The 27,541-nt window shown below is 38.9% G+C and overlaps 1 protein-coding gene across 1 annotated transcript in view; it reads left to right on the top strand.

Annotated features, from left to right (window-relative positions):
* The window catches only part of NISCH (nischarin), a 43,744-nt gene that overhangs the window by 10,653 nt on the left and 5,550 nt on the right, over positions 1–27,541 (top strand). The window contains exons 4-16 of the mRNA XM_089524370.1: positions 3,026–3,074; positions 4,575–4,738; positions 6,434–6,529; positions 8,368–8,463; positions 9,112–9,264; positions 9,540–9,608; positions 13,002–13,187; positions 14,408–14,536; positions 16,321–16,434; positions 17,551–17,659; positions 23,774–23,892; positions 25,048–25,103; positions 25,680–27,011. Coding sequence (XP_089380496.1) covers positions 3,026–3,074; positions 4,575–4,738; positions 6,434–6,529; positions 8,368–8,463; positions 9,112–9,264; positions 9,540–9,608; positions 13,002–13,187; positions 14,408–14,536; positions 16,321–16,434; positions 17,551–17,659; positions 23,774–23,892; positions 25,048–25,103; positions 25,680–27,011 — 2,672 coding nt within the window. The remainder of the gene's footprint in view (positions 1–3,025; positions 3,075–4,574; positions 4,739–6,433; positions 6,530–8,367; positions 8,464–9,111; positions 9,265–9,539; positions 9,609–13,001; positions 13,188–14,407; positions 14,537–16,320; positions 16,435–17,550; positions 17,660–23,773; positions 23,893–25,047; positions 25,104–25,679; positions 27,012–27,541) is intronic.

Below are 27,541 nucleotides of genomic sequence, written 5' to 3'. Positions count from 1 at the left end.
TGAAGTATATTCTGACTTTTTATAATCATACAGCCTTCTTGAGGGGTTTAATATGTTATGGCATTTTCTTATAACATGGAAACTCAGACATGACAAATTCTAAGGAGGATTTTCCAATGGAGCAATGGAAATGTAGGCTTGGCTTCCTCTCTCCTTCTCTATATAGAGGAAAAGTTGAAGGAACTATTGACCTTTTTATTTTGGAATCGGTTTGCTCTTTCTAGTAGAATACATGCTTCATTCAGTTCTGCTTCATTACTGTAGTATCAAAGGCAGTACCAGTGAAAAGCAAACCTGTTATTGTGTAAGCATAATTGCAATTAAAATAATTTAAAAACCCAATGGTTTTGTTTGTTTTTCTAATCCTGGTTTGTTAAAAAGAAAAACAGAAGAAAAAGGACACTAATTTACTACCTTCATTTTTATTGGGAAATAATTTCAAATTCATTTTACTCATTGGTAGATCATCTGATAAACTGATGTGTGTTCTTAAAACAGCCAACAGAGTATGAATAAATTTTATCATAATACTTAGGCCAGTGGCTTGGGACAAAATTAATATTTTCAGGTTCACAGACATAGAGATAAGGCAGACTTGGCAAAATTTATGGACTAGGAGATAGAAGCAAAAAATATCAGACTTCAGAATATTCCTTCCCTACATCAGAAGCCAGACACTTTTGGGCATCAGTTTGTGTGCCTTAGGACAGTTTCCTGGATGCCCTTCCTGGCTCCCTTTCTGCAAATCACGCAAGGCATTGAGGTCTTGGGTGCCCACCATCTGTGATGGTATACCCATTGTTTTAGTCAAGAGAAATTCAATCTTCATGTGCAAGTATCCTAAAATACACGTGAACATCTAGAGCTCTTGTGCAGAATTTGTTCTTCTTATTAACCACTCCAGAAGCACAGGTAAAATAAATAAATAAATAATAAACTTTATTCTTATGCCCCATCTTTCTGCTGCAGCAATCAAGGTGGCTTACATGATTAGAATATATTGGAATAATACATACTCTCAATAAATAAATTGAACCCCCCCCCTTTTAAAACGGGATTAAATACAATACAGTTTAAATATTCAACCTGTTAAAATGACAGCAATTTTCTAGTAGAGGCAGTGGTTACATAAAGTAGGGAGAGTACAGAAATTAGATTGAACTATTCTGGGAAGGCCTTCTGGAAGAGATCCGTCTTGACAGCTTTTTTGAAGCTGCCTAGGCTGGTTATTTGATGGATCTCTTCCGGCAAGGCAGTCTGGGAGAAGCAGCGGAGAAATCCTCTGGGAGGTTGCTGTTAATCTGGTTTTTATGGGTTGCAATAAATTCCTCCCAGAGGACCTGAGGGTGCAGGGCAGATTGTATGGAAGTAGACTATCCCTTATATATCTTACACCCAAGCCATGTAGGGCTTTAAAGGTAATCACCAACATCTTGTACTGCATCCGGAAACCAATAGGGAGCCAGTGAAGAGATTTCAGAATAGGTGTAATATGATCACTTCTAGTTGTACCAGTGATCAGCCTGGCTGATCAGCCGGAAACTACAGTTAGTTTTGTACTAACTGTAGTTACCGGACTAGGTACAAGGGAAGCCCTATGTAGAGTGCATTGCAGAAATCGAGTCGTGAGGTTACCAGTGCATGTACTACAGTTTCAAGGTCCCTTAATTCCAGGAAAGGGCGCAGCTGGCGTATCAGCCAGAGCTGATAACAGGCACTACTGACTATCGCATTCACCTGATTTATCATGTGAAGCAACGAGTCTAGGAGCACCCCCAGACTGTGAACACAGTCCTTAAAGGAGAGCGTGCCCCCATCCAGGACTGGAGGTTGCAACCCACTACCTGGTTTGGGGGCCCCTACTGTAAGTACCTCCAATTTGTCATTTTTTTTTTCTTATCCAGTCCTTTACCACTTCAAGACACTGATTGAGGGGAGAAATGTCATCTGTCATTATGGATGCTGACCGAGACATGGAGAAATATATTTGGGTGTCATCAGCGTATTGATAATACCCTGCCCCATGTTTACGGATGGTTTTCCCCAGCGGCTTCATATAAATATTGAATAGCATCAGGGACAGGATGATGCCCTAAGGGAAGCCACAATTAAGCTCTGTTTTTGAGGAGCAGCAGTCCCCGAGCATCACCCTCTGGAATCTGCCTGAGAGGAAGGAATGGAACCACTGTAATGCAGTGCCTCCAATTCCTAACTCTCTCAGGCGATCCAAGAGGATGTCATAAACAGAGGCTAGATAGCCATCTGTCGGGGATGCTTTGATTTAGATTTCCTGCATGGCAGGGGGTTGGACTGGATGGCTCTTGCAGTGTCTTCCAACCTTATGATTCGATGATTCCTCTGTCGATGCCTAGACGAAGGTCATCAGCCAGAGCAACCACGGCAATCTCCACCCGAAAGCCGGTTTGAAATGGATCTAGATAATCAGTTTCATCCAAGATCACTTGGAATTGAAGGGCGACAGCTCATTCGATCACCTTGCTCAAAAATGGCAGATATGATACAGGCCTATAGTTTTTCAAATCCAGTGGGTCCAGGGAAGGCCTTTTCAGGAGCGGCCTAACGACCACTTCCTTTAAAAATCTTGGAACATAGCCTTTCCTAAGGGATGCATTGGTGACATTTTTGATAAGTGCCATCAAGGCATCACCCCCCTGGATGGCCAGCCATGATGGGCAGGTATCAAGGGAGCATGTTGTTGTAGAGTTCTCAGTTCATGTTATACGGGAACCAGCCTACTCAGAGGTCTCTATTTCTGACTAGACCAAGTGGGTTAGATCTCAGCATTTAGTCAAAATTCACCAATAACTACACAGCGGATGAACAGCACATCAACATGAATAACCATCATCCCTTCCCCAACTCTGTAATTTCTGTATTTTGGCACCTTTTAATTTTGTGTCATATGTTGCGACTGAATTCTTCTACAAAACGTGATGTTGAATATTGTTTTATATCTTGAAAAAGTAGTTGTATAGAAATTTTTGTTTCTGTGCCTTGTTTGCAGGAAATCATTGGAATCACAGCTGCACTAGCTGAAGAACTCTTTCATAAAGGTAATGAAATGCATACAGACATCACATGCTTTTTATGTTTATTTAAAGCATTTTCGCTGTGCTGTGCTGTTCAGTTGAAAAGATGCCCAGAGTGGCAGCAATGTAGATTACCAGTCAGCGGCCAAAGGCCAAGAGGCAGAAATGGGCCCTTCATTTGCTGGCTGCATTACCACCTCATGAGGGCCACCCCTTTTCTTAATAAAGGAGAAGCTGTTATGGCTGCTCTTCAGTACTGATAACTCCTTTCAGTGTATGCACACCTACCTGCCCATGCTCCCTCACTTCCAGGGAAGAAGGAGAAAGGGAAGAAGTGTGATGGTAGCAACAGTTCATGCAGCCCTAACTGCACCTTCCCAGGAGTGAAGGGGGTGGGATAATGCAGAACCCCACCAATTAAAACAAATGCTTGCTGGAGCTAGACAGTTGTGGGAGTAAGAAAATCATCTGCTCTGCAGTTTTTCTGATTGCCTCTCCCACTGTGCTCCAGCAAGCATTAAAAAAATAGCCGGGCTCTGCACCTCTTTCTTCTTCAGTACATGAGAGCTGCTAAAGATGGTCGTTATTCTTGCCTCTTCTGTCTTCTGTGGTGGGGGACAGGGTGTCAGGGACGGTGGTATCCAGCAGCCCTGATAAGCTGATGCCCAAGAAGCCTTGCCTCCCCACTCCATTACTGATGTTGTTCTGCCCCTGCAGATCCTTTTATCTGAGGCCAGTAACATACATGACAGTCCTTGCCCACAAACTTACAGTCTAAGAGATGAATCACAAAAGGGAAAAGTGATAGTCAACAAAGGTGGGGGAGCAAGCTCAGGCTTCAGTGCTTGAAGTTGAGGGAAAGGAGAAGTTTGTTGATGCTGGCTTCTGAGCAGAATTAATAGATCAGCACCTCAGTCCTATCTCTCCATGTATTTCCTTGTACCCTGCCTGGTTGTGGAAGGGCTGCTACTGCAAGATGGGTGGGATTGAATTCTTAGTATCTGTAACAGTTTCCCACAAATCTGTAAGGAATTTAAGATGCAGTCTTACACTAGCCTAGTAATCAGTTTTGTTGAATTAATTGTGACTTACTTGCATGTATAGAGTTAATGTGTATTGCTAGAGATGTAGCTAATTAAATCAAATATATCCTTGGATGTATTCAGTGATGCTCAATATATGGCAGTATGCACATCACGTAGCATATTAATTGGTGTGAAATACAATGTTAGGAGCAGCTCTGATAAAGGGATGGTGGCTTTTGTTGAAAAACAGAAAATTTTCAAGGGGATAATTTGAAATGTTGAAATTTGCCTAAAATTACATCCCTAGTGCAGTAGGTAGACAGACTGATATGAAGGAAATGTTAGTCAAATTTCCCAGTTCAACTTCTCAAATTCTTTTTAGAATTTTGTTTGCCTTAATGTTTCAGTTATTTATAAAGCTCAATGATGACTTCTCTGCCTAATTTTCTCTCAGTAATATTGGTGAATGCTTGCCCAAACTGTATTGCTTGTTTTTCAGGAGAGCAGTTGCTTATGGCTGGTGAGGTCTTCAATATTAGACCTTTGCAGTTATATGCCATTACTCAGCAGCTGTGTCAGGGAAAGCCAACATGTGCAAATGGAGATGCCAAAAGTGATCTTGGACACATTCTTGATTTTGCATGTAGACTCAAATATTTAAAGGTAACATTCTTTAATGTAAATATTTTAGTTGCTTGGTAGTACTAGAGAGGAAAGAAAAGGGAAACCTTAAAGATGCCTTAAGAAAAATATTTAAGGTCAATTCATTCAGATGGATTCTGGGGATGAAGAATCATGATGTGGTTGATCTGAAACTTGCACAGTCCTAGCCAGAATAACCAGTAGTGAGTAAAGTTAGGAAGATGTAGTAAACAAGCCACATCCCTAGTCTAGTATAGAAGATTGTTTTAGCTATCACTGGAAAAGATAGACTTAGACAAGGTACATACTGCCAAAAAATGGCGATCTGCAGGTGCCTACTTTACCTCCAGAGGGAGGCCGCAGCTGCCAAACAGCGTGGCATCCCTCTGCAGTAAAAAGAACCCGGTTCTTCCAGGTTCTTTTTGCGCTTCCCAGGTTACGTCGCCAGTGAGCCAATGGTGAACTTGTGCCGTAAGCAACGTGCGGATGCTGCGCGTCGCTTATGCCAAGATGGCTGCCCCCATGTGGACAGGAGGCGGCCATTAGGCTGTGTCCACATGTTGTAGGGTTCCGGACCGTGCAGTTACTGTGCGGTCCGGAACCCTACTATTGCCGCCACCACGCCACATTTGAGCCATCTGTCCCAGCCCTTAGTTGCCTGTTAAGAGTATTATCATTCAAAATGGCTTGGTATATTGTTGTTACTGAGAACTCTTCCTTTCACTGCTTTCATTCCTATGTTAATGACTTCCCTTCATTCCTTCTTCATCTTTTCAACTGTAGTCTGGTGATTAAAAGATTTTTGTTAAAGGAGCTGTTGTATTAAAAGAACTGTCTCTCTGCTCTCTAGTTTTTCAAAGAGATTATATAAATGTCCCACATGGTTCTTTCTTTGTCTGCTAACAGAGGCTCCTATTTTGTTTATTTCTGATGTGTTAGGTGCTTGTTTGCTTCAGTGTAGTTGAACTTGTAGGACCAAATCCAAATATTCTGCTTTAATTGATACATGTGGAGACATTTGCTGGAAAACACTCACTACCCCAGGGAGATGAGTTACATATAAGTGGTAGAATCATAGAGTTGGAAGAGACCACAAGGGCCATCCAGTCCAGCCCCTGCCATGCAGGAACTCTCAATCAAAGCATCCCTGACAGATGGCCATCCAGCTTCTGCTTAAAGACCTCCAAGGAGGGAGACTCCACCACTCTCTGAGGGAGTGTGTTCCACTGTCAAACAGCCCTTACTGGTACCAGGAGGACTATCATACATAAGAGTTGGCTTTTAGGATTAGTGGATTTAAAATCTCCATTTACCAAGAAAATCCTAAAGAAGGCTTTTTTTTATTCAGCTCATGTATTAATTTGTGGAATAATTATGTATTATCTGTATACCTCAAGATAATTCAAAATTAAAAAAAAACCTGACAGCTTTTAAAATCTTTAATGCCCTGTGATTCAATATGTACGCACAAGGTGGCAGCCTCAATTTAGTTGCTTAAGTGGACTGCATCTTTACAACTGTGCTTTCAAACTCTGTATTACATTGTGTATAGCTACTGTAACTAGTAAAAAAAAGTCTTCTTTTTTATTTGCCAGGAAAGAAATTCTAACCTCATCTGGATCTTAACGGGATAATGTATTCAGTTGCTAAACAGATGTTGTTTCTGTGTATTTAGCACTCCTGTGTATTTAATGCTTTCTTAATGTTTGTTCTCAGGTAACTGGCACAGGTGGACCTTTTGGAACCAGTAACATTCAGGAACATCTTTTACCTTTTGACCTATCAATATTTAAATCTCTTCATCAGATACAGGTATATTTGAAGAAGAGTTTTGCATATAATTTTCTATAAATTATTCCAGTACAGATACTACAAATATTTTGCTTTATACTTAGCATGCATTTCCAATATCATGTGAATATGTAAAGTTGCCATGGTGCTCTTTCCAATGGTTATTCTTCAAATTCCTCACTGACTAGAATCTGTTGATGACCTGCATGCATAACTGAAGGTTGTGTGCATGTCTTTTTTTCTTGATGTTGACCAAAGCGGTATTCAGTACCTTATATTCAGTATCCAAACAACCCCACAAGGCAAACCTCATAGTTCACACAGTCATTTATTAGCTGGGGTGAGGAGGTGGGAGCAGATAGCCACTTTCCTTACCACAGTTCTGCTGCTGGGAGAAGTAATCTGAGGTTGCTGCCCCAGATCTCAAGTGAGTTGGTGGAATAAAGAGGCATGACAGAGTCATCAAGGCTTGAAAGCTACCTTCTGGTGGAAAGAGGAGCATGGAGCTCTACGTGCAGGACATTGTGATCCACAGACTGATGTATCACCACAATCTGTGTCTATTGTGGTTACAGGAGTTCTCCAAGAACTCTAGCAGTGGTCTTTTTCAGCTTTCCTCATGAGATTCTTTTAACCAGATGTGTTAGGGATTGAACCTGGAGCTTTTCACATGATTTTTAATGCAGCTGTAGTTCCCATTTTATTATTTTCTAAAGCACAATTGTTGTCTGTCTGTCTGTCTATCTACCTATCTATCTGTTTGTGTGTTTATATGATTTATATCCCACCCAAATGGGACTCAAAATATCTTCCTATATAGACAAACACAGAACATCTGAAATAAGATTGGGGTTAAAATTATTAAACCAAATGTTCAATTAAAGCGCTACTTTTAAAACATTATAACTTTTTAAAAAATAAACACTTGAAACAGCACACAGAATTGCACATTACTTCACCTTGCATCCAGGCTGACTATGAGTGGAGAACTGCTCTTGGGATGTCCCTGTGGATGAAAGTGTAGGGAGGCAGTTTTTATTAATTCCCCCTTCTACTTCAGCCCTTTAAAAAGCTGAGGGTTGCGATATGCTATGGCAAAGTCAGGGAAGGATTGGCAGAAGTTATCTTCCTCCCAATGGAAGAGGAGGCCCTTTCACGCAGAGAATGAACCCTTCTGTTGGAATTAAAACCATTATCTTTATATATTTTCCAAGAACTTGAGGATTTTTTTTAAAAAAAATCCTGCCCACTTCATAAATTATACTTCAGCTTTGTCTTTGTCTCATATTTCATATGTTGCTGTTGTTCATAATGGGATCTATTGTATGTTCTTTCTAGGCATAATATTTCACAGAAGGAGATTTTACTGAAATGTTACAAAGACTTTATCCTGGAAGAATAGTGTGGCACTAGTTATATTAACCCTCATCTAGGAAGATTTTTTAAAATTCCATCAAGTGCCTTAATCTGGAGTATTTTCAAATGCCATTGAGAATTCCAATGTATTATGTAATATAAAAATGCTTCATGTTCGCAGGAGTGTTTGTGGGTGCAGGAGCAGTGGTATTTCACAATACGTAAATGTCAGCTCTCTTTGTGTGCCAGTGAAAAAAAGAGCAACCAAACAAATGTAAAAGAATTCCTGGAACAGTTTTTGTCTCAAGTTTTTTGTCAGTCATAAAAAAGTATATAACAGGTGCCTGAAATTCACAGATGTTTTTCTCAATTCATTAACTGACAAGTCTGTAAAATTGCCTATCTTGTAACCGTAGTTCTGTCATCTGCTGGGATGGAATCTGAATAGAAATTATGCTTTCCAGTATTGCTGCTCATTTTAGTTTGTTACTTCTTCAAAACAGATAAATCACTGTGGTGCAAAGCTTATTAAAGGGCTGACATCTTCAAAGCACACTTTAGCCACATTGAGTGTTCAGTTTTCAGCAACATCCATGATGGTAAGATTGAAATGTTAATTATTTGCAAGTATAATTACCTGAGTTATATAAAGATAGTGATAAATGATGAAAGTGTATAAGAAAGGTAGTTCATAGAGTACTGTCTCTTTGTCATGCTGAAATGTGACCAGGTATCTACTGGCTCCATGAAGCTAGTTTACAGTTACTTGATTCTACCCAGCATGGAAGAGTTTTGATAGCAAGGATGGGAGGAAGGACATAAGCTGTTGGAAGCAGGAGTCTATAGGGAAAAGGGGGAAGTGGCTTGTGGCAGGGGGGAAGTTTGGGATAGACTTGATGGAATTATAGCTAATACAAATTATAGATACAATTAGAAAATTATTACTCTTTTCAAAAAAAAATTAAACTCTAAAATCTAAATAAAATTTAAAATCTAGGAAAAAATATCAAGAATTACCCTAAAGGCACCAGATTCTGTCAGATCCTGAAAACTGAGCAATAATAGGCCTGGAAGAGTGTGATGATGCTTGGAAGGCCCTCTGCAGTTAATGGGACTTAGCTGATATTAGATATTAAATTTATTTCTGCATATAATAATTATTTAGGAAGAGAGGTTTAGAGACTGAAAAATTATGTGGGGAGAGGGAAAAGATAATTTCACAATTTTCCTGTGTATGGTTTGAACAGGAGGTCCTAGTTCCTGAGGCTTATGAATTTGACCAATGGGAGCCAGAGGGTGCACCTTCAAGTTATCCTGTGACAGCAGTTATTCCAACATGGAGAACTTTAACAACCTTAGATATGAGTCACAATAGTATAGCTCGAATTGACGACTCTGTGGTAAGATCTCATAAAAATGCCTTAAAACAGGTTTTGAATTGGGATGTGGTATTTATTTTAGTTACTGATGATTCTATGAACATATCAAGTATTTTGAACATTTCTGTTAATGATTATATCTGAAGATTTTTCAGAACAGGTTTGCATTGCAGGCCTCTGGCTTCCTATAGGAAATGTGCAACGATCAAATTACTTTACAGTATTAGCCACATAATAAATTGAGTTATGACCAGCCTGTTGGGTCAGACTAATCGATTACTCTCCCTCTGTTTTAGAGACTAATGCCGAAGATTGAATTTCTGGATTTAAGCCACAATGATGTACCTCTAATGGAGAATTTACAGGTTTGCTTTGCATATTGGTTGATGGAATTGTGTGTATATTTCTATCATCTTAAACTTATTGCTTATGTTTTCAGATTGCTGTTGTCATTCACTTGGAAAAGGTCCCAGGTTTTAAGACCTCTTCTCTTGCTATTGTCACTAGCAGTAATTGTCTTGATGATCTCTGAAAATGATAAGGTGGAATCTCTTTCAGTTGTCTGCATTGTCTTTTTGCCTTATGAGATTGTCTGAGACTATAATATATTTCATTGCCAACAGATCATTAAGCAATTTTGGTCTGCATGTTGACTAAAAATTATCTATTCACTCTATTAGTTCAGAGGAGGAAAGAGTTGAATTCAACATGATTTTCAAAAATGTTTCCTGTTGTTCACCAGGTTCTTGACTTTATTGTGCAGTGGCTGTCATAAAGAGTTTTTGAGATGAGAAATTAGAAATATGTGTTGCATAAAAGCAATGTTTAAATTGTGGAGGGAAAGGTTGTTGTTGTTAACTGCCATCAAGTTAATTTTGACTAATGGTGACCCCATGAATGAGAGACCTCCTAGTCACCCTATTATCAACAGCCCTACTACTGTCCTGCAGATTCAGGGCCATGGCTTCCTTGATTGAGTCTATCCATCTGAAATGCTGTCTGACGCTTTTCCTAGTTCCTTCTACCTGAAAAAGTGTCTCTGTGCCACCCCTTTGAGTGCCAGATCGGGGCCGTGGCAACTGCACACCGTGGCCCAGAAAAAGGGCACTCTTGCTGCCACTGCAGCTCTTTTTGGCACTCCTTTTGGTGTGCAGCATATGAACGCTGTGCCAAAGGAATGCCATAATGCCATTGCTGTGTGGGCAGGCAGCCAGCTTGACGCAAGCATCGGGATGGTGTCGGGGTGTGCATCATCCAAACACCACACCTCCATGCCGCCCTGATGCTGGCACTTACTGGCGGTCTGTACAGCCTCATAATTGTCTTTTTAGCAGTCCATGGTATCCATAGAATAACCCCTCTGTGCTCTCTTTTCACTAGCAAGTGAAGACATTCTTACATAGATTAAGCTTTTGTGGTGTGAATTTTACCTATGTAGTGGATATGTGTATGTAATTGGAGAGCTGTTTTAATGCTTTAGTGTTGTTTTTATTGAAATGGTTTTATCTATGTTGTGTTTTAGTTGTTTTAATACTAATACTGAATTCCTATTTTAAATTTTGTAATTAATGTTTTAGTTGTATCCTTTTAACATTATTGTAAGCCACCTTGAATTCCATTTTGGGAGAAAAGCAGGATAAATCCAGTAAATAAAAAATAGAACTCTTCTCCAGCACATTTCAAATGATTTGTTTTTCTTCCTATCAGCTTTTTTCACTGCCCAGAGAAAGGCAAGGATCTTGAATTCAGGACCACACCCATGACTGGTTCCCTCCCCACCTGCTTAAGGGTGAAGGGTACAATACCCTTTGAGTGTTAGATAAAAGAGGCTCATTTTGAGGATAAAAGGATAATTGGATTACCAAATTACCAATTCCAGTTCTGCTAAGACTCTTTTATCTTTGTACTAAGATCTCTTATGCCAGTGAGTTAATTTTCTGAATGTTTAAAAGACAAAAACAAAACTTAACAAAGATAGCCTAACTACTGGAGGCTGGCATAGTCAGATTTTTTTAAAAAAAATGTACAGTGTTTAAACATGTGCACACATGCACAAAAATAATGAGATGGAAAAGTGATGCAGGAATTTTTCAAGACCACTCACTGAAATGGTGAGTTTTTGGGAAAAAAATAGACTCTTAATCTATAAAGAGCATTTTTTTTTCATAACTTACCACTCCTAACTTACCACTCCTACCATACAAGTCACATTGTATACTTTCTCTTCTTAATATTTAGTTTATTTTTCTAAGTTAGAAGTATTTGTAAAATGGTTCTTAGTTTTTATATTGTGAACAGTATGTGAGCAAAAAAATTCCATTGGGTTTTAAATAGAATTTTTAAAAATTTAATGTTGGGGAAGCATGGTAAGAAAACAGAACATCTAGAGCAGTAATTAGCAGAGCAGGCAAAACAAAGCTTACATCAGAAATGAAGTATAAGTAGAGCTTTGTATGGGTGTGAAGTATGGATGTTCAGTAAAATAGTTAAGAAATGCGGAGGCCTTTGAGATAAAGTTTTGGAGAAGGTTGTGTGAAGTCAGATAGGAGAATGGATGTATTTGGAAAAAGATGAAGGCAGTGTGAGAATGTTAAAAAGTGATAATATATGGTAAATCATATTCTAAGAAATGTGAGACTCGTCCAAGATAAAATAGAAGGTAAACAGAGCAAGGGTAAGACATAGATACAGTAGCTCTTAACTGTATTCCATTGCACAGTTACCACCTCATTACAGATGTTTCCTGCCAACACGAGGAGTTCAGTGATAGAGTGAGGGGGAGCATTCACATCCCCAACTGCTATCCAGCAGTGAAGTCAGTGCTCATAGGGTCAAAAGACTGGTTATTTTTGGTTAGTAGGAGTGATAATGTCAGCTGTCTCCCTTTCGGGATTCCCTGTTCCCTCTGAGCTGATCTGGATTTGTTACAGGAGCAGGAGGGAAAAAGAATAGTGTGAGCCGTCTCCATTGATATACAAACTATTGGGAGCTGGGGGCTTGGTCTTGAATTAAGACCTCCTAGTTTTATAAAAGACCTGTGAAAAATACATATGAAAAATGCACAATGTGGTTTGTTGATTCAGGGCAAAGGCTGCCGAAGTCTGGGTTGCAGGTGTGCAGCCTGCAGATGTGTAGCTATGAGGACCGTTAGTCTAAGTACCTGCACTTCTGGTTTTACTGTTACACCTCTGCCCTTCCTACATGTTTCAGAATACCTGAAGAGTTCTTCAGATTCGGGAAAGAGTTGGATACATACATTAACCTGCAAACGTTTGCCTGAGATAGGAAAAAATGGTGACAGCTCTCATAGGAATGGAATGAATGAATGAATAAATAAATAAATAAATATTATATTATATAAGAGTCAAGTAACCGAAACACATAAGGCATATGGTATTCATGGTGAATTTTCAGACAAAGTTCATGAGGTAATAACTTTTTTATATGGTAGATATATCTATTGTAACGAAGCTTCAACTTCTCCCCCCTCATATACACATCAGTCTGCTTCCAAGTTTCCCTTTGGAGAAGATTTGAATGGTACTTTTTTGCATGACAAAGAACAAATCTGTTCTGCTGTCAGACTGACACATTTAGTATGCCCAAGAATGCTTTTAAAGATTCAGGAGCACAAAATCTCACTATGCAGTTTTAAAATCATAGTGGTATCTCAATCTGTAAAGTACAACTTTAAAAAACTGTCAGTGAGATGCATGGTATGTTTATTGATAAATAATTTGATTTCTATTCCATTATAGCATCTCTACAACCTCATTCATCTGGATCTGTCCTACAATAAACTTGCAACATTGGAAGGCATTCATACAAGAATTGGGAACATCAAAACTCTGAATTTAGCAGGGAATCATTTGGAAAAGCTTTGTGGCCTCAACAAACTCTACTCATTAGTTAACCTCGATCTTAGCAACAACAAAATAGACCAGGTATTAATACAGTACAATTCTGTTACTTAGAAGTACATTTCAGTGTGTTCATTTTAGAGTTCAGCCTTCGTATTTGTAAATGAAAAAGAAAGTAAACTTTACTCAATATGCTTGGAAACAGGTGTGCTTAAAATCAGACATTGAAAATCAGCATGGCCTTATACTGCTGATTGTATAATCTGGTTTCTGTTCATTCCTTAGGCTCTTGACTATTTTGGCTTCCCTTTGGGGTTGCTAATTATGTGCTGTTGTTTGGTTAAAAAAAATACATCTATTTCCTAAAAGCTCAGCTTGTCTGAATGGAAACTTCAGTCCTACATTCCCCCATTTCTGTTGTGTGTTTAGTACTTTACGCTAATTTGAGAGTGGTAAGGTATCTAAAAAAGGATTAGGAGATGCAGAAAAACATTTCTTTCCTTCTTATACAGTGTGTGTTTTTTTACTGCAGAACAGAGGATTTAATACAGAATTCTAAAGCATCTTTGAGAGATAGTACCAAGTGGCGTGTATGACCCACCATGGTATATTGGTATATTGAACTACAACTCTAGGAGACCAGGGATTCAAATCCTTCTTCAGCCATGGAAAACCACTGGGTGATTTTAGAAAAGTCCTACATTCTCAGTCTCAGAAGGTAGACCTCTTCTGAATAAATCATGCCAGGAAAATCCCATTATAGGTTTGCCAAAAATCAGAGTAAATTTGAAGGCACATAATAACAAACCAAAATACATTTTCTTCTTTGAGACTGATAATCGGTGTATGCCTATATAATCCTCCCCGCACACTTAGATCCTCAGGGGAAAATTTGTTATAGCCTTGCAAAACAAGGCTGTCTACAACCTCCCAGAGGACCTTCTCAGCTACTGCGCCCAGATTGTGGAATGGCCTGCCGGATGAGATCCGTCATATTACCACTCTAAACAGCTTTAAAAGAGCTATAAAGACGGATCCCTTCTGGCAGGCCTTTCCTGAATATTTCTCCGGCTATCAGAAGGAAAATCTAACTGCTGACCTCTGACTTCACCACAGTTGTTGTATTGTTTTTAAGTATGGTTTATGTTTTAAATTCTACATGGTTTAATTGTATTTTAAGGGGGGGGTTGAGGGTTCGGACTGTATATTTTAATCTTGTAAGCCGCCTCAATTGCATTTTGTAGAGAGGCAGGATATAAATAAATTTTATTATTATTATTTATTATTATTACTATGTTTTTCAGATTGATGAAATAAGAAATATTGGAGGCCTTCCCTGCTTAGAAAAGGTTGTCTTATCCAACAATCCTTTGAGTATTATTCCTGATTACAGGACCAAAGTGCTAGCTCAGTTTGGTGACAGAGCCTCAGAGGTAAAGCTTAGACATGTATTTGATACCTATTTATATTGTAGCATTTCACTTCCATGTATAACACACTATGTCAATAGAGCAGGGTTGTTTTTTTTTGTTTGTTTGTTTGTTTTTTGAAACAGTGTATTTAAAATGGATGGGGCCTTAGCTTAATGGCAGACCCCATGTTTTTTCTCTTATACAAAGTGCAGCTATTCTTGTTCAAAAACTAATTTGTCAGTATATATTGGTTCACTTGGCAAACATTGATTTTACCATATATACTTGCATGTAAGTCTAGAAATTTCAGACAAAAAATTGACCCCCAAAACCTGGATCGAGTATTCATGGGTCAATCCACAGAGAAGGCGGGGGGAGATGGACTGCACATTGGGATGGCCTGATGAGTACTTGCTTTTCTCCTCTCAGGGAGCCTTTCTTGTTTGGGGTTGGACCAGATGTAGTTACACCATGTTTCACATATCAAGGAACCAATCTTGTTTCTAAGGCTCGTGGCCTTGGACAGTAGAATTACTAGTGGATGTCTTTAAACATGCGCAGAACGCCCCATGCTCTCTCTTCCATGCCCTCCTCCCAGCCTACCCCCTCTGCAGTTTCATTAGCAGTGAGTCACTGATGGACCTGGGCTGAGGCGGCGGCTGTGGGAGCAGCAGCAGCGAACTGAGCATGAATGTCCTTTTCAGTGTGGGATTAAAATAGGTCTCTTCTCCCCCCCCCCCCCGCCTCCCCCATGTCTCCCTTTTCCTGTTTGTGGGTCTGGCTGACTTGCCCCCTTTGCCTGTCTGCCTCTCACTGTCTTCAGTGAGGAACCAGATCCTGCCCCTATCCACTTCTACCTTGTGGAGGAGGAAGCAGAAGTGCTGCAGCCAGGAGCTGGAAAAAGCAGGTGGGGTTTGCTTCCACCAAGCTTTTAACTCTGCAGGGTCAAATCCTGTCCCAGCCTCTCCTCGCCACATCAGCTTATGTGCTCTTTTCTGCCACAAAATGCTCAATGGCACACCAGTTCTTAATTCTCTCCTGCCTCCAGGTAGCATGCTGGCCACCCACCTGCAGCACTTCTGCTTGTTTCTTTGCAAGGCAGAAATGGATCGAGTTTCTGGTTTCTCTCTAGTGAGGGTAAGAGGTAGGCAGGCAGGCAGCTTTAAGGGGGTAAACCTGCCAGAAGTATGACCAGGAATAGGGAGCCATGTGGGGGGAGACCTGTTATAATCCCACACTTAAATGGTCACTCACACTTAGTTTGCTGCTGGTCCTGCCACTGCCGCCACTGCCTCAGCCCAGCTCAGTCAGTGACTCACTGCAAAGACAACTGCAGAGAGGGTAGACTGGGAGGAAGGTGAGCAGAGGAGACCAGAAACATTCTGCGCATGTTCAAAGGCATCCTTTAGTCATTCTCCCGTACAAGATCTGTGAAACAATTCATATCTGTGTCTGGTCCACACTCAAAAAGAGAAGGACTCCCCTTAAGGTGACAGCACCCACCCCATCTTTTTTTTACCCTATTACATGTCCCTAATGTTTTCCTTTGTTTTATCCATGGGTCAGAGCAAAATCCATAATTTTTACCTCTAAATCTGTGCTGAACTTATACATGGGGTCAATTTATACCCAAGTATATACAGTATGTTGAAATGCCTTTTCGTGCAAGTTCTAAATACATGGTTAATCTTTAATTACTGCATTGTTTCAGTTCTTGCATTGACTAATATTTTCTGGTTGAGTTGATGAGATTCTGCTTTGTTCTCTTCAGGACTGATTTTGGTTGATTTCTTGCTGTTTTTCAGGTCTGTTTGGATAATACTGTAACTACTGAAAAAGAACTTGACACTGTGGAAGTGCTGAAGGCTATACAAAAAGCAAAGGATGTGAAATACAAAATGAATAACTCTGACAAGAAGGTGAAAACTTAAGTGAATAAGTAAATGAATGTCTAAGACCACTTCAGCAGGTTAAGTTAGCCCATTATTTAGTCACGAGGAAAGTTTAAGCTCGCTGGGTGTAGTGTCTCTGAAAATGCCCATTTACACAAAGTAATTTTCACACTTTTACTTTGATTGGCTTCATTCAGGTGTAATCCTGAATTTCTGAGGCATGAGAAATTCAGGCTGAGGCATGGTTTAATATTCTAGCCTCACCTTGTGTTTGCACACTCCCTTCTCCTAATGAGGTGCTACTGTAAAAAGATGTTTGGAAACTTCTGTTTTAAATTACACAGTTTAGCATGCCATGTAAGCAAATCCTAAAATACAATTTAGATTAAAATCAGTTTGTCCAGATACAGATATCACTGGAATCTGTGGCTAATTTAAAACTGTTTTCAAACCCCTAGCATCAGAGGGTGGGGTGAGGGGAAATGTGGAAGCCTAGTGTGCAGACTAACTCTCAAGTAAAGTATGAGTTAAGACTATAATTATAGAATCATAGTGTTGGAAGAGACCACAAGGGCCATCCATTCCAACCCCCCTGCCATGCAGGAACTTACAGTCAGAGCACCCCTTGACAGATGGCCATCCAGCCTCTGTTTAAAAACATCCAGAGAAGAAGACTCCCCACACTCCGAGGGAGCCTGTTCCACTATCAAACAGTTCTTGCATTACATCTGAAGCAGGCCTATGAAAATACAGTTAACAACTTAGTAAAATATGGTCGACATACATGTTTGCAACTTTTGTTGAATGTTGGACACACAATGAAGCAATTATGTAATTTTTAATTTGACCTTTATTTTATTTTTAAAATGTTTTCCACGTACCTTATTTTTTATACTGAAGTCAATTAAAACATTGATTCATATATCTGATCTGTTATATTTTTCTTAGGCAGAAACTATGCAATATTGGCAGTATTTCATCCCTTCAAAATAAGTTGTATAACAAGACACTAGAGAATTTCAAAACAACCCCTATACTAGTGTACAGACAACCCTCTTTTTGAAAATAAATCTCCTCTTTTTCCATTCAGGATAGAGATGCTTTGTGACCTTTGTTCCTAGCCCTTCCGTTTTTATTTCTCAGATCACTGAAGATTCCAAGCTTTCTGCTGCCAGTTCAAAATCAAACTGTTCTTCTCTTTCTGTACATCCTTCCTCTCCTTCTCTGCCTCGTCCTGTCAGCTCCAGTCAAGGTAATCATGTATGTATCATGCTGCTGGGCTGGGCCTCTTGGTTCTGCCCTTGTAGGCTGCATTGATATACATGAACTTCTCTACATGGAAATGGGGTTTAGCAAATTTCTTGGGAGCACAGAAATAAATGGTTGGCTTCTTTTCTTTTTTTACACCAGCCTGTAGCTCTCTATACAAACAGATATACTTATATGTATAATTATATGATTAAATTATTCTGTTCATGTTTATATGTATATTCATATCTTCAAGGTTTGGGAAAGGTCCTCATGAAATACTGGGTGGAAAGCAGAGCTCTGGCTGTCCTCCTGAGAAAGCCTTTTGCTTCCAAGTGGCTGTGAGCCCCATTCCCTTCCCATTTTTTAAAAAAGATTTAACACACTATGCTTCTTAAGTATATTTCCAAGTTGATTGTTTATATGGATCTTGTCTAAAAAGCGGAATTTAAAGCAATAACATGATGTTAAAAAGTAGCTACAGGAAAGGTGTTAAAAATGAAAAGGTAAAAATAATAACACATAGCTGTGTCTTATGTGGGTTTAAGTGGTGGGAATGTGCATTGCTAATATGCCAGTCTCTTCTTCATAAAAAAAAAAAAATCAGCTGTCCCTTATATGAGGATTGTTGTGTGTCAGAGGTGAGTGCACTCCGGAGCCCAGAACACTGTGCCACCTGATTTTCAGTACATGCAGAACTGTCAAGGGCTACAGAGCAACTTTGTAGTAGCCATTTGGGATGAGCAAAATCAACACTGTTTCACTCTTAGCCAGCCTTCAGGTTGATTTTAAAGGTTGTTGTTGTTTTGGTGGTTGTGAAGTTTTAAAACTTAAAAAACTGAAAAAATTGGGGAAGTTCTGGGGGCTTAGAGAAGTTCACAAAGGCCACATTGGACCCTTGCCTCAAGACCTCATACAGTCTGCATAATTCCCTGTCCATCGCCTGTCCTCACAGTCTATGAGATAGGTGAGATAAGGTATCGTAAACGGATTGGAATATTTGACTAAGATTTCTGTTCTCTTTTTCAAACACTGTAAAGGTTGTGATAAGAAGTTGGAACTATCCAGAATATGTGATCTTTATTTGGGAAATGACAAGAAGTTGTAGTCTCTTATACCAAAGCTGAAGGTTGTTGCTACACATTTTGTTTTAGAAAGATTGTTCAGATGTTGATTATTTGTGAAAGACATTTCATATGGAAAGGTGACCTTTTGCTCTTTAAGTTGCTACTTCTCACTTTTTATTCTTTGCTTTCTGTCATTTACCAGCAAAATAATATTCTCCCTAAATTAAACACTTTTCTTTTTAATGTGGTTAGCTTTTATATACAGTTTTCCAACTACTGATACGGCCAGAATTCAAGCCATGTTGAAGATTGCAGAAATGGAACCATAAAGCTTTTAACATTTGAAAGGGAACCAGAGGCAGAGCCCGTGTATATTATGTGTGTACAGTCCCACGTACCTGATGTCTCCTTAGCAACAAGCTGTGAAAATGTTCCATGTATAAATACCTCCAAAGCCACTGTGAGAGGGCACACAGGTTCTAACTTGTAGGTAACTGTCCATATTGGCTGGGGGTTTCTGAGATTTTTTAATCCCAAATAATAACTTTTCCCGGTTCTGGAATCAGCTGTATAGAAAATGTCTTTCAGGTTTTCTTCAGATGAGTAAGAAGAGAAGAGAGGTTGTTTTTTTAAAAGTACTTCAGAACCTTATCTAATTTAAGCCTAAAGAGGCATATACTATATTTTCAGAGCTTGAAATGTCTGAAAATGGGACATAAATTACAGTATTTTATTTTCATAAAGAACTGGGTTTTTAAAATTATGACATCTGTTTCAATAAAATATTAGTCATATCAAATTGCAATGGAGATTTTTTAATGGGAAGATTTAAATATTTTTACAGGAGATAGGAAGTACAAATAATTCTTCAACTTCCTCAGTGAACTTTCAGCAGGTTACGAGAAGTTACAAGCTGCTTCTGTTGAAGAATTACCAATGTATCATGATTATACATTTTCAAGCCCTTTAAAAATTAAATACTTATTTTAGCCGCATGTTAATAACAGAATATTTTTAAATCCAGAACCAAATTATATATACAGTAATGTGCAAAACTTTATTAGTGCAATTCTAAACATGCTTCCTAGAAAATAAGCCCTACTGAATAAAGTAGAATTTGTTTCCAAGTGAAAATGCATATGATTGTGCAGTCTGCCATGTGAGTCTACCAAATTCCTGAGTAAATGTGATCAGAAAAGGCCTATTTTTAATCTCTTGTTATGAAGCATAATTCCATGTAGTCATTTAGCTACAGTTCTTATAAAAACATGGTTAGCTAAAACTAGTTTCTAATTTTAAGAAGTTCTGTGTTTCTTGTATTTGAGTTTTGGGGGATTTTCATTTATATAGGAGGACAGAAAAGCAAGATATAAATCCAGTTAGGCTTCAGAATCTGTTGGAAGCTATTCCAAGGACTGTGAGATTCTACAGCCCTCAATGTGTGAGGAGTGGAAGCAGGATATTTACCCATTGAGTTCTTTGAATTGTGATAGACCTTTTTCCCCCCACTATTGCTCCCCAACACTGAGGCATAATACAACAATTAGGAGTAACTAACCTTCCAGAAGATCCTAGTTTGAATAAACTGCTAAAGAGATAACAAAATATGTATCAGCTCCAGAGCTGACACTGTGATTCCTTCCCATTGGAGGAAATGGTAGGATATAGGCATGTGGAGCTATCAAACCACATGCTTTTGCAGTATCCAGAGTAAGTGACTATGGAATGCAGCAAACTAGATACCCCCCTTTTGTGCTGAGTGACATGAAATTCTTAAGATGGTCATTCTGAAATCATTCACATTCCATTCTAAATCATTTGTGTGTTTATGTGTATACAAAGCATTTAGCTGTGCGAGCCTTTCCATTTATTTTGGTGGAGGATGTGGATCTGCACAGGTGTATAGATAGTTCCTCTTTTGAACATATCTGTGGAAGCCTAGACAGGGAATGATAAATCTAAGAATTACCAGTACAATTCCATAACATATTTGCAACTTCTTCCTTTTTTTCCCCCCATGACAGTTTTATACCTCCCTACTTGAGAAGTTATTGCTCTATTGAGGCTTCAGTAAGTCTCAGTTGGGAATTATGAGATATGACACCTTGACGTTTAGTAAATCATAATTACAATATCAAAATTCTACAATATCTTCTGTTCCTTTGGTTAACCATATGATTAACGTAGATAGATAGGTAGTTGTTTGTTCATTTATTTATTTATTATGGTCACACACCAGCCTAGGAGCAGTAAAATACAACCTCCAAAATACAATCAAAAATCCTCCAAAGCTTTTGACTCATCTTTTTTCTCTTTACCATTTGTTACAGGACCTCTTTTCCTACTACACTGCAAATGTCTCTGGCACAAATTTGTGCCACATATTTGGCTAAATTGTTGCCAATCAAAAAGGGCACAGGGATGTCTGTACACAGCAATATGCCAGTTTCCCTGCCAGTCTTTGTACCTCACATTCACTTTGGCCACTGGTACAGAAAAAGCAGGACCTCATAGACCTTTCAGAAGAACCTCTTTTCCTAGTACTATGTGAGGTTGAGTTATGGGGTGGTGTTTTACTATACACAGCTGAGTACATTTCTCCTACATCTTTCAAAGCCCATGTCTGATATCTGTTTATGTCCATTTTCTGTTCAGAATCCCCACTCAGGTCTGAATCTAAAGTAAGCAACAGAAAAAAACTTAGGCCTGTTACAGACTGCCAAAATAAAGCTGCTTCGGGTCTCTTTGGAGGTATGCTGTTTAAATGATGCATGCATCTGAAGAATCCAGAAGCTGCACCAAAGCTGCACTCCAGTGCTTAGGAATGGAGTGTGGCTTTGGCATGACCTCCAGACTCTTAGGACCCATGCATCATTTAAACAGCATACCTCCAAAGAGACCCGAAGCAGCTTTATTTTGGCAGTCTGTAACAGGCCTTAGTCTGCTCAACAGGTAATATGTGAGCTCATGGGAAGCCTTGCTCTCCATGGCAAACCACCTAGTTGTCAGGTTGTGCTCCTCAATCCTTTCTTACGTACAGTATTTAACTCCTTCGCTTGAATATTTCTCACAATGTGAACTACCATGGGACTCTGGACATACATATTTTTCTTGTTTGGATCTAGGCAGTTATACTGAAAACGTCCCACATTCTCACACTTAAAAAACATGTTTTGCTTTCCATTGTTATTCTGTGGTTTGGGCTTGCATTAGATATTTCTTCATTTCTCTAGAGCGTATTATTAGCCAGGATTTGCAGACTTTTACCTCTGGTGCCCTATTATCTGAGAACTGCCAGTTTCTGCAACTTTTCACAATTGGTAGCCTTTGAATCAGGGCCTAGGGGTTTTTGGTCACTTCTCGCCTTATGAGTACCATAAATACCTGTTTCTGTTCATATTTCCCCTACTTTACTACAGCGTTTACCTCAGAGGTCATACTGTATTTGTTTCTTTTCCTTGTTTATGTTTTATACCACCTCTTTCTTAGGTACTTGGTTTGAGTCTTTTCCCAACTTCTTGGTAATTCCCCTACATTACTAAAACTTTTTATCTCAGGGATTACCCTTGTCTATCTGTACCACACCATTTCTGGTTCAGTTCCCCCAACTGTCCACACACCAATGTGGCTTTTTTTCTCCCCCCCCCCCAACCAAATTATTATTATTATTATTATTATTATTATTATTATTATTATTTCTATACCACTTTTCCACAGTGATCAAAGCGGTGTACATAGTAAAATTATTAAAACAACATAAAATTAAAACCACATTACATTAATTACAATATACAATTAAAATCCAATTCATAGGTGTATGTAAGTGAGAGGGAGAAAAGGGGATCAAACATAACTTCAGTGTACATGGGGGAATGCTTAGTTAAAGAGAAAGGTTTTAAGTCTCTTTTTAAACAGTTCAAGGGAGGTAATGAGACGGAGCTCCTCGGGAAGAGGAGTCCTTACTGGATCATTCAATCTACATTCTTCTCATATATTCTCACAAACTCAGATCCTTTTCAATCAGATCCCACCACTTGGCATCAAAATTATTGTGACATTGTCCTATCCAAGCCTGGGCTGATAGTTCCTAGCCTTGATAGCTTGCCACTCTCACCCTTCCCTTGGATTTGGGTCCTAGGCTTTCAGATGACCTTAGTGTGGACCAGTTTGTTTAAAAGTGGCTTCTTTAATGGTAAGTGTGACCAGCCCTTGAATTAGGGTGAAGCAAGCCAATCTGAAACTGGCTTAACAGATTATCAAACACAAATAAAAATTTGCTAAATGGCAAACACAGCTACCCCTGCATATGTTCTAGATTATCAAACAGTTCAGTTTTGTTTATTAAATGATGCAGACTATTTGATGCTTTAACCAGTTCCGTTGTATAGTTCCACACAGATAACAGAGTTCAGTTCAGGAATTATCAGACCACCTTCTCTTCATTCACTCAGCATCAGCCACACACATCCACTCCACATAGTCTCTTTCAACTGTCACCAACTGATGTCTTATCAGACTCTCACCTGCAGAGATCCTTCCCTCCTATTACAGAGTTATCATCCAGCTGCTTTTTATTTTTCCATCAAAGTGCAACTCAGTAACATATTTGCACAGTTGTTTTTTTTCCTTTGAAAGTTTCACAGCCAGGTCTGTGAATATTGCTTTAAATGATGGTAAATGAGCTAAAACATAATGTTTAGACTTAATGTTAAGTGAATCACAACTAATTTGAGTACTGTTTACTACATATTTCCAGTAACGTAAGCATAGGATGGACAAGATAGAACCTAGATTATGCTGCAGTCTCTAATTTATCATTTCCTTGGACTGTTTGAAAGGTAATACTGCTTAGTAGGGGCTAAATGCTTGTCTAGAATATAATAGATGCAATAAAATGTATGGCACCTTATGTAAGTGATGACGTAAGAAGTCCCATTTATTTACATGTGTCTACTCGAGTCAACATTCACATTAGATGTAATTTAAATGTCAAGTTATATTTGTTTGGTTTTACATCAGTGGTGTTCAAGAACTGTTTCTGTCTATTCCAGAAATAACTTGTAGGAAAACAGCCCTAGCCAGCAGTTTTTCATCAAGTAGTTCGACTCCTAAAAGCCATACAGTTACCCAAAGATGCTCTGAGACATCAGACCCAAGAAGTAGAAATCAGGTAATATTATTATTAACCTTTATTTATAAAGCGCTGTAAATTTACACATACAAACTTTTAGTTAGACGGTTCCCTGCCCTCAGGCTTACAATCTAAAAATATTTCAATTGAATGGTATTCTGCCTGGCTTTTTTAGGATGGATTTTGTGAGATCATGTGAGTTTAGTTTGAAGCTGCATAATTCACTGAATGCTAGGTCAGTGGAGAGAGGGGTGAGATTTCCAAAGAATATCTTGAGTAGGTAGGGAAATTTAATACATCTTTTCATAAGCTGGGTGACATCTCAGATGTACAGATTTTGCCATATTGTATGTAGAAGTGAAAAACATGGATGCAGGGATGGGATGAAGAAAAGTCTAGGATAATTAATGAAAAATGAATCATGTTCTTCCTTTTCCTTTTACTGCCATGTCTTAATTCAAACTGAATTTACTAGTCATGTTTAAGCATAGTAACAAGCCAGGAAACTGCAGGAGCCCTGGCTTGTTGGATCTAATCAGCATGCTATTTGTTTAACTATCCATAATGCAAGAGAAAGAAACCATTGATGAAATGAAACCATACATTATTTCTATGTCCTGCTTGGGGAGAAATAAGCCAGAGTGCTGGCTGCTGTTTATCAGGTGCTTCATGTTACTTTTTTACTTAGGGTGACCACATGATTTTCATAGGGTTTTCTTAGTAAGGAATACTCAAAGATGGTTTCAGAGTATTCTTTCCTCTGAAATACAGGCTATATGATATGTAAACTAAAATTTATCCACTCCATTACCAATGGAAGCCGCTGGGGAGTGCATCTCTTTACAGTTATTCATCACTACTGAATCAAACCTATACATGACATTTAGAGGCACAGAATAATGATTAAGGGCAACCACTGAGTACTTGAAATGACTGTTATTTTTAAAAGGCATTTTGGAGATACTTTGTCAGAATTTTCCATCCACCTTTTGATACTCTGTTTAAACAAGTTAATGGAAAACAATGGAAAAGTAACAGCATAACAAGTGAATTACTTTTCTAACATTCCAGTGAGTAATGGTATTGGTTTACTTTTGACATGGTAAAGGGAATGAATTACTTTTAAAAAGTAATTCTCCAAGTTCTAGTCAAGCCTGTTGAGACTTAGCTATCATGAGATTCTTTTCTTTCAAGGTACCTGCTTCACAATTGGAGTTGTCTGGTGAATATGATGATGCCCCTCATATGTGGTGAGAGAGATGTTTTATTTTTATATACCTTTTTTATCTGAGAAAAAGACATTTATTTAAAACATGCAGCTTCCAGAGATGTTAAGTGTTTTGTTATTTAAAGAGGAGAGAGAATTTTGTTTAAGCATGTGTTGTGCGATGACTAAGATGGATATTTGGTTAGGGGGCCTCTCTGTGCTTCCTGCTACTTATTCTGTGTTCATCAGGAAGTTCAGGAAGCAAATCCCACCAAAAGAGTAGAGCAAATGGAGATCAGGATATGCTCAGTGCAGGATGTGCATTGATTGTAAAAGCCTTATGAGCCGAATAGATACATAAATATCTTTAGGTCAGATGTTTAAAATATAGACTTAATTCCAGTGCACAGATAGGCAGGTTTATGCTCATTCATTTCAGTGATCTGCATTGTATTTAGGCCTATAAAGCATAGGCCTAATATGAGCATCTAATATGAAGGTGGCTATGTATCCCAGCTACAGCAATACAAAGTGATACCAGTATGAGGCTTTGAAATGAGGGTCGTTATTTTTAAACTGGGTAGCATAATCTTCCTTTCTTTCTTTTTTCATTTCTAAGTTTGGACCGTTCTGATGAAGAGCCTGATGCCTTGCATAACCACCTTAATACTGTGATCCTACCTTTCATTTGTATGTCATACACTGCCACAAATCAGGATTTTGTGCAGCATCTCTCTGCATTGATAGCAGAAGCTGTGGAAAACGCACCTTCTTTTTCAATGGAAACTCAGACTCAAAATGCAGGGAACCTTTTGAATGATTCCAGAGCTGCAGATACAGAAGACGGCTATTTTGAAATGGGACTTCATGAAGGAGACCATGTGTTTGAGTTCATCCCTACTCCAGACATAGGGCCAGTAACTTTGGATAGCACAAAAACAGAGCAAGATGACATAATCAAAGTCCTGTGGAGTTTTTGTATTCAGGTTCATAAAGGACTCAGGCAGTTTGCTTCCTGTTTGGTTTTGGCTAGTAGTGTGGTAGCTGTATTTGAAATTCCCCAAGATTCAAAAGGGAACTGCCAACATATTCTTTCTGCTCTGAAACTAGTGCACTGTTTTCCATATTCTGATCTTACAGAATTTGGATTCTTGATACCAGAAATATGTTTGACACTCAAGGTAAATAATGGCGACACAAGTTTGTTTGTGGTCTCGGACTCTCAAAACTTGCAAGATTTCTATTCCTGTTTATATAGGTCTTGCTCTCAGTGCTCCAGACCCACTTTAGCAAGTTCTCTGCTTTATTGTGGTAAAGCAAGTTTGCAGGAATTTGTTTACCAGCTGATGGGGTTTTATCACATTTCATCTGAAAACACAGAAATAAAAGGTTGTTTTCCAGCATATATTTTCTGCCATAATAAAGCTGATGCTCAGAAAGTCTTGTGCCAGCCAGACTTGCCCAGTAATGACAAAACATGTTCTAAACATAATGCAGGTTCTGCACTTTATTCTGTATTTCATAAATTTGCTGGTGAGAGCCACTGCATGTTCCATCCCTGTTGGATATTTCTAACACCTCAGCACCTACATATAGTTCAAGTTGATTTTAATGTACTACCAGGAAAATACATTGACTCTGAAAATGCAAGGAGCATTTTCAAACTGAGCAGGATTCCACTGGCTTCAGTTCTTTTGCACCCCACCAGTCATTCTGTCCAACAGGATGGTTCATTTTCAGATGGGCATGTGCTGGAATTGCTCATTGGTCATAGATTGGTCACAGCCGTATTTGTCCTACCTCATGAGAAATTCCATTTTCTAAGAGTCTATAGTCTCCTGAGGACACTTCTGCAAGACATCAAAACCATCATTATTTTCAAAGCGTCCACCAATGTAGAGCCAACAAGAAATTCCCTCATAGTCTCCACAAGGCACAGCCAGACTTCAAGGTGAGGATATGCATTTTTAAGCTAACTTGTGAAAGCATGCAGTGACAGTGAATGCTTCTTGTATGTGACAGGTGCTTTTGGTGAACTGCGAATAGAGCAACAGCATAGTCTTTACATTTTGAGCTTAATGCTTTTGCTTTCCTTGCATCATGCTGTCCCATCTTACTAAGGAAACTGTAGCTACAGGAGCAGGTTCTGCTCAAAAATATCTCAGTTAAGATTTATGAGAACGTAAAGGTAATATGAGTCATTTATAGAAATATGTGAGAGTCAGCATGGCCTAGCGGTTCAAATATTGGACTATGACTCTGGAGACTAGGGTTTGATTCCCAGCTCAGCCATAAAACCCACTGGGTGACCTTGGGCAAATCACATGCTCTCAGACTCAATGGAAAGCAATGGCAAAGCACCTCTGAACAAATCTTGCCAAGAGATCCCCATAATAGGTTACCTTAGGGTCACCATGAGTCAGAAACAACTTAACACAGACACATAAAAAATATAAAAAGTACAAAAATGTGTTAACAAAG

This window comes from Sceloporus occidentalis, unplaced genomic scaffold, assembly GCF_023333645.1.
Source record: "Sceloporus occidentalis isolate IW3139 unplaced genomic scaffold, rSceOcc1.0.p SCAF_1, whole genome shotgun sequence".
Taxonomy (NCBI): domain Eukaryota; kingdom Metazoa; phylum Chordata; class Lepidosauria; order Squamata; family Phrynosomatidae; genus Sceloporus; species Sceloporus occidentalis.
This window is presented reverse-complemented; position numbering and strand designations above follow the sequence as displayed.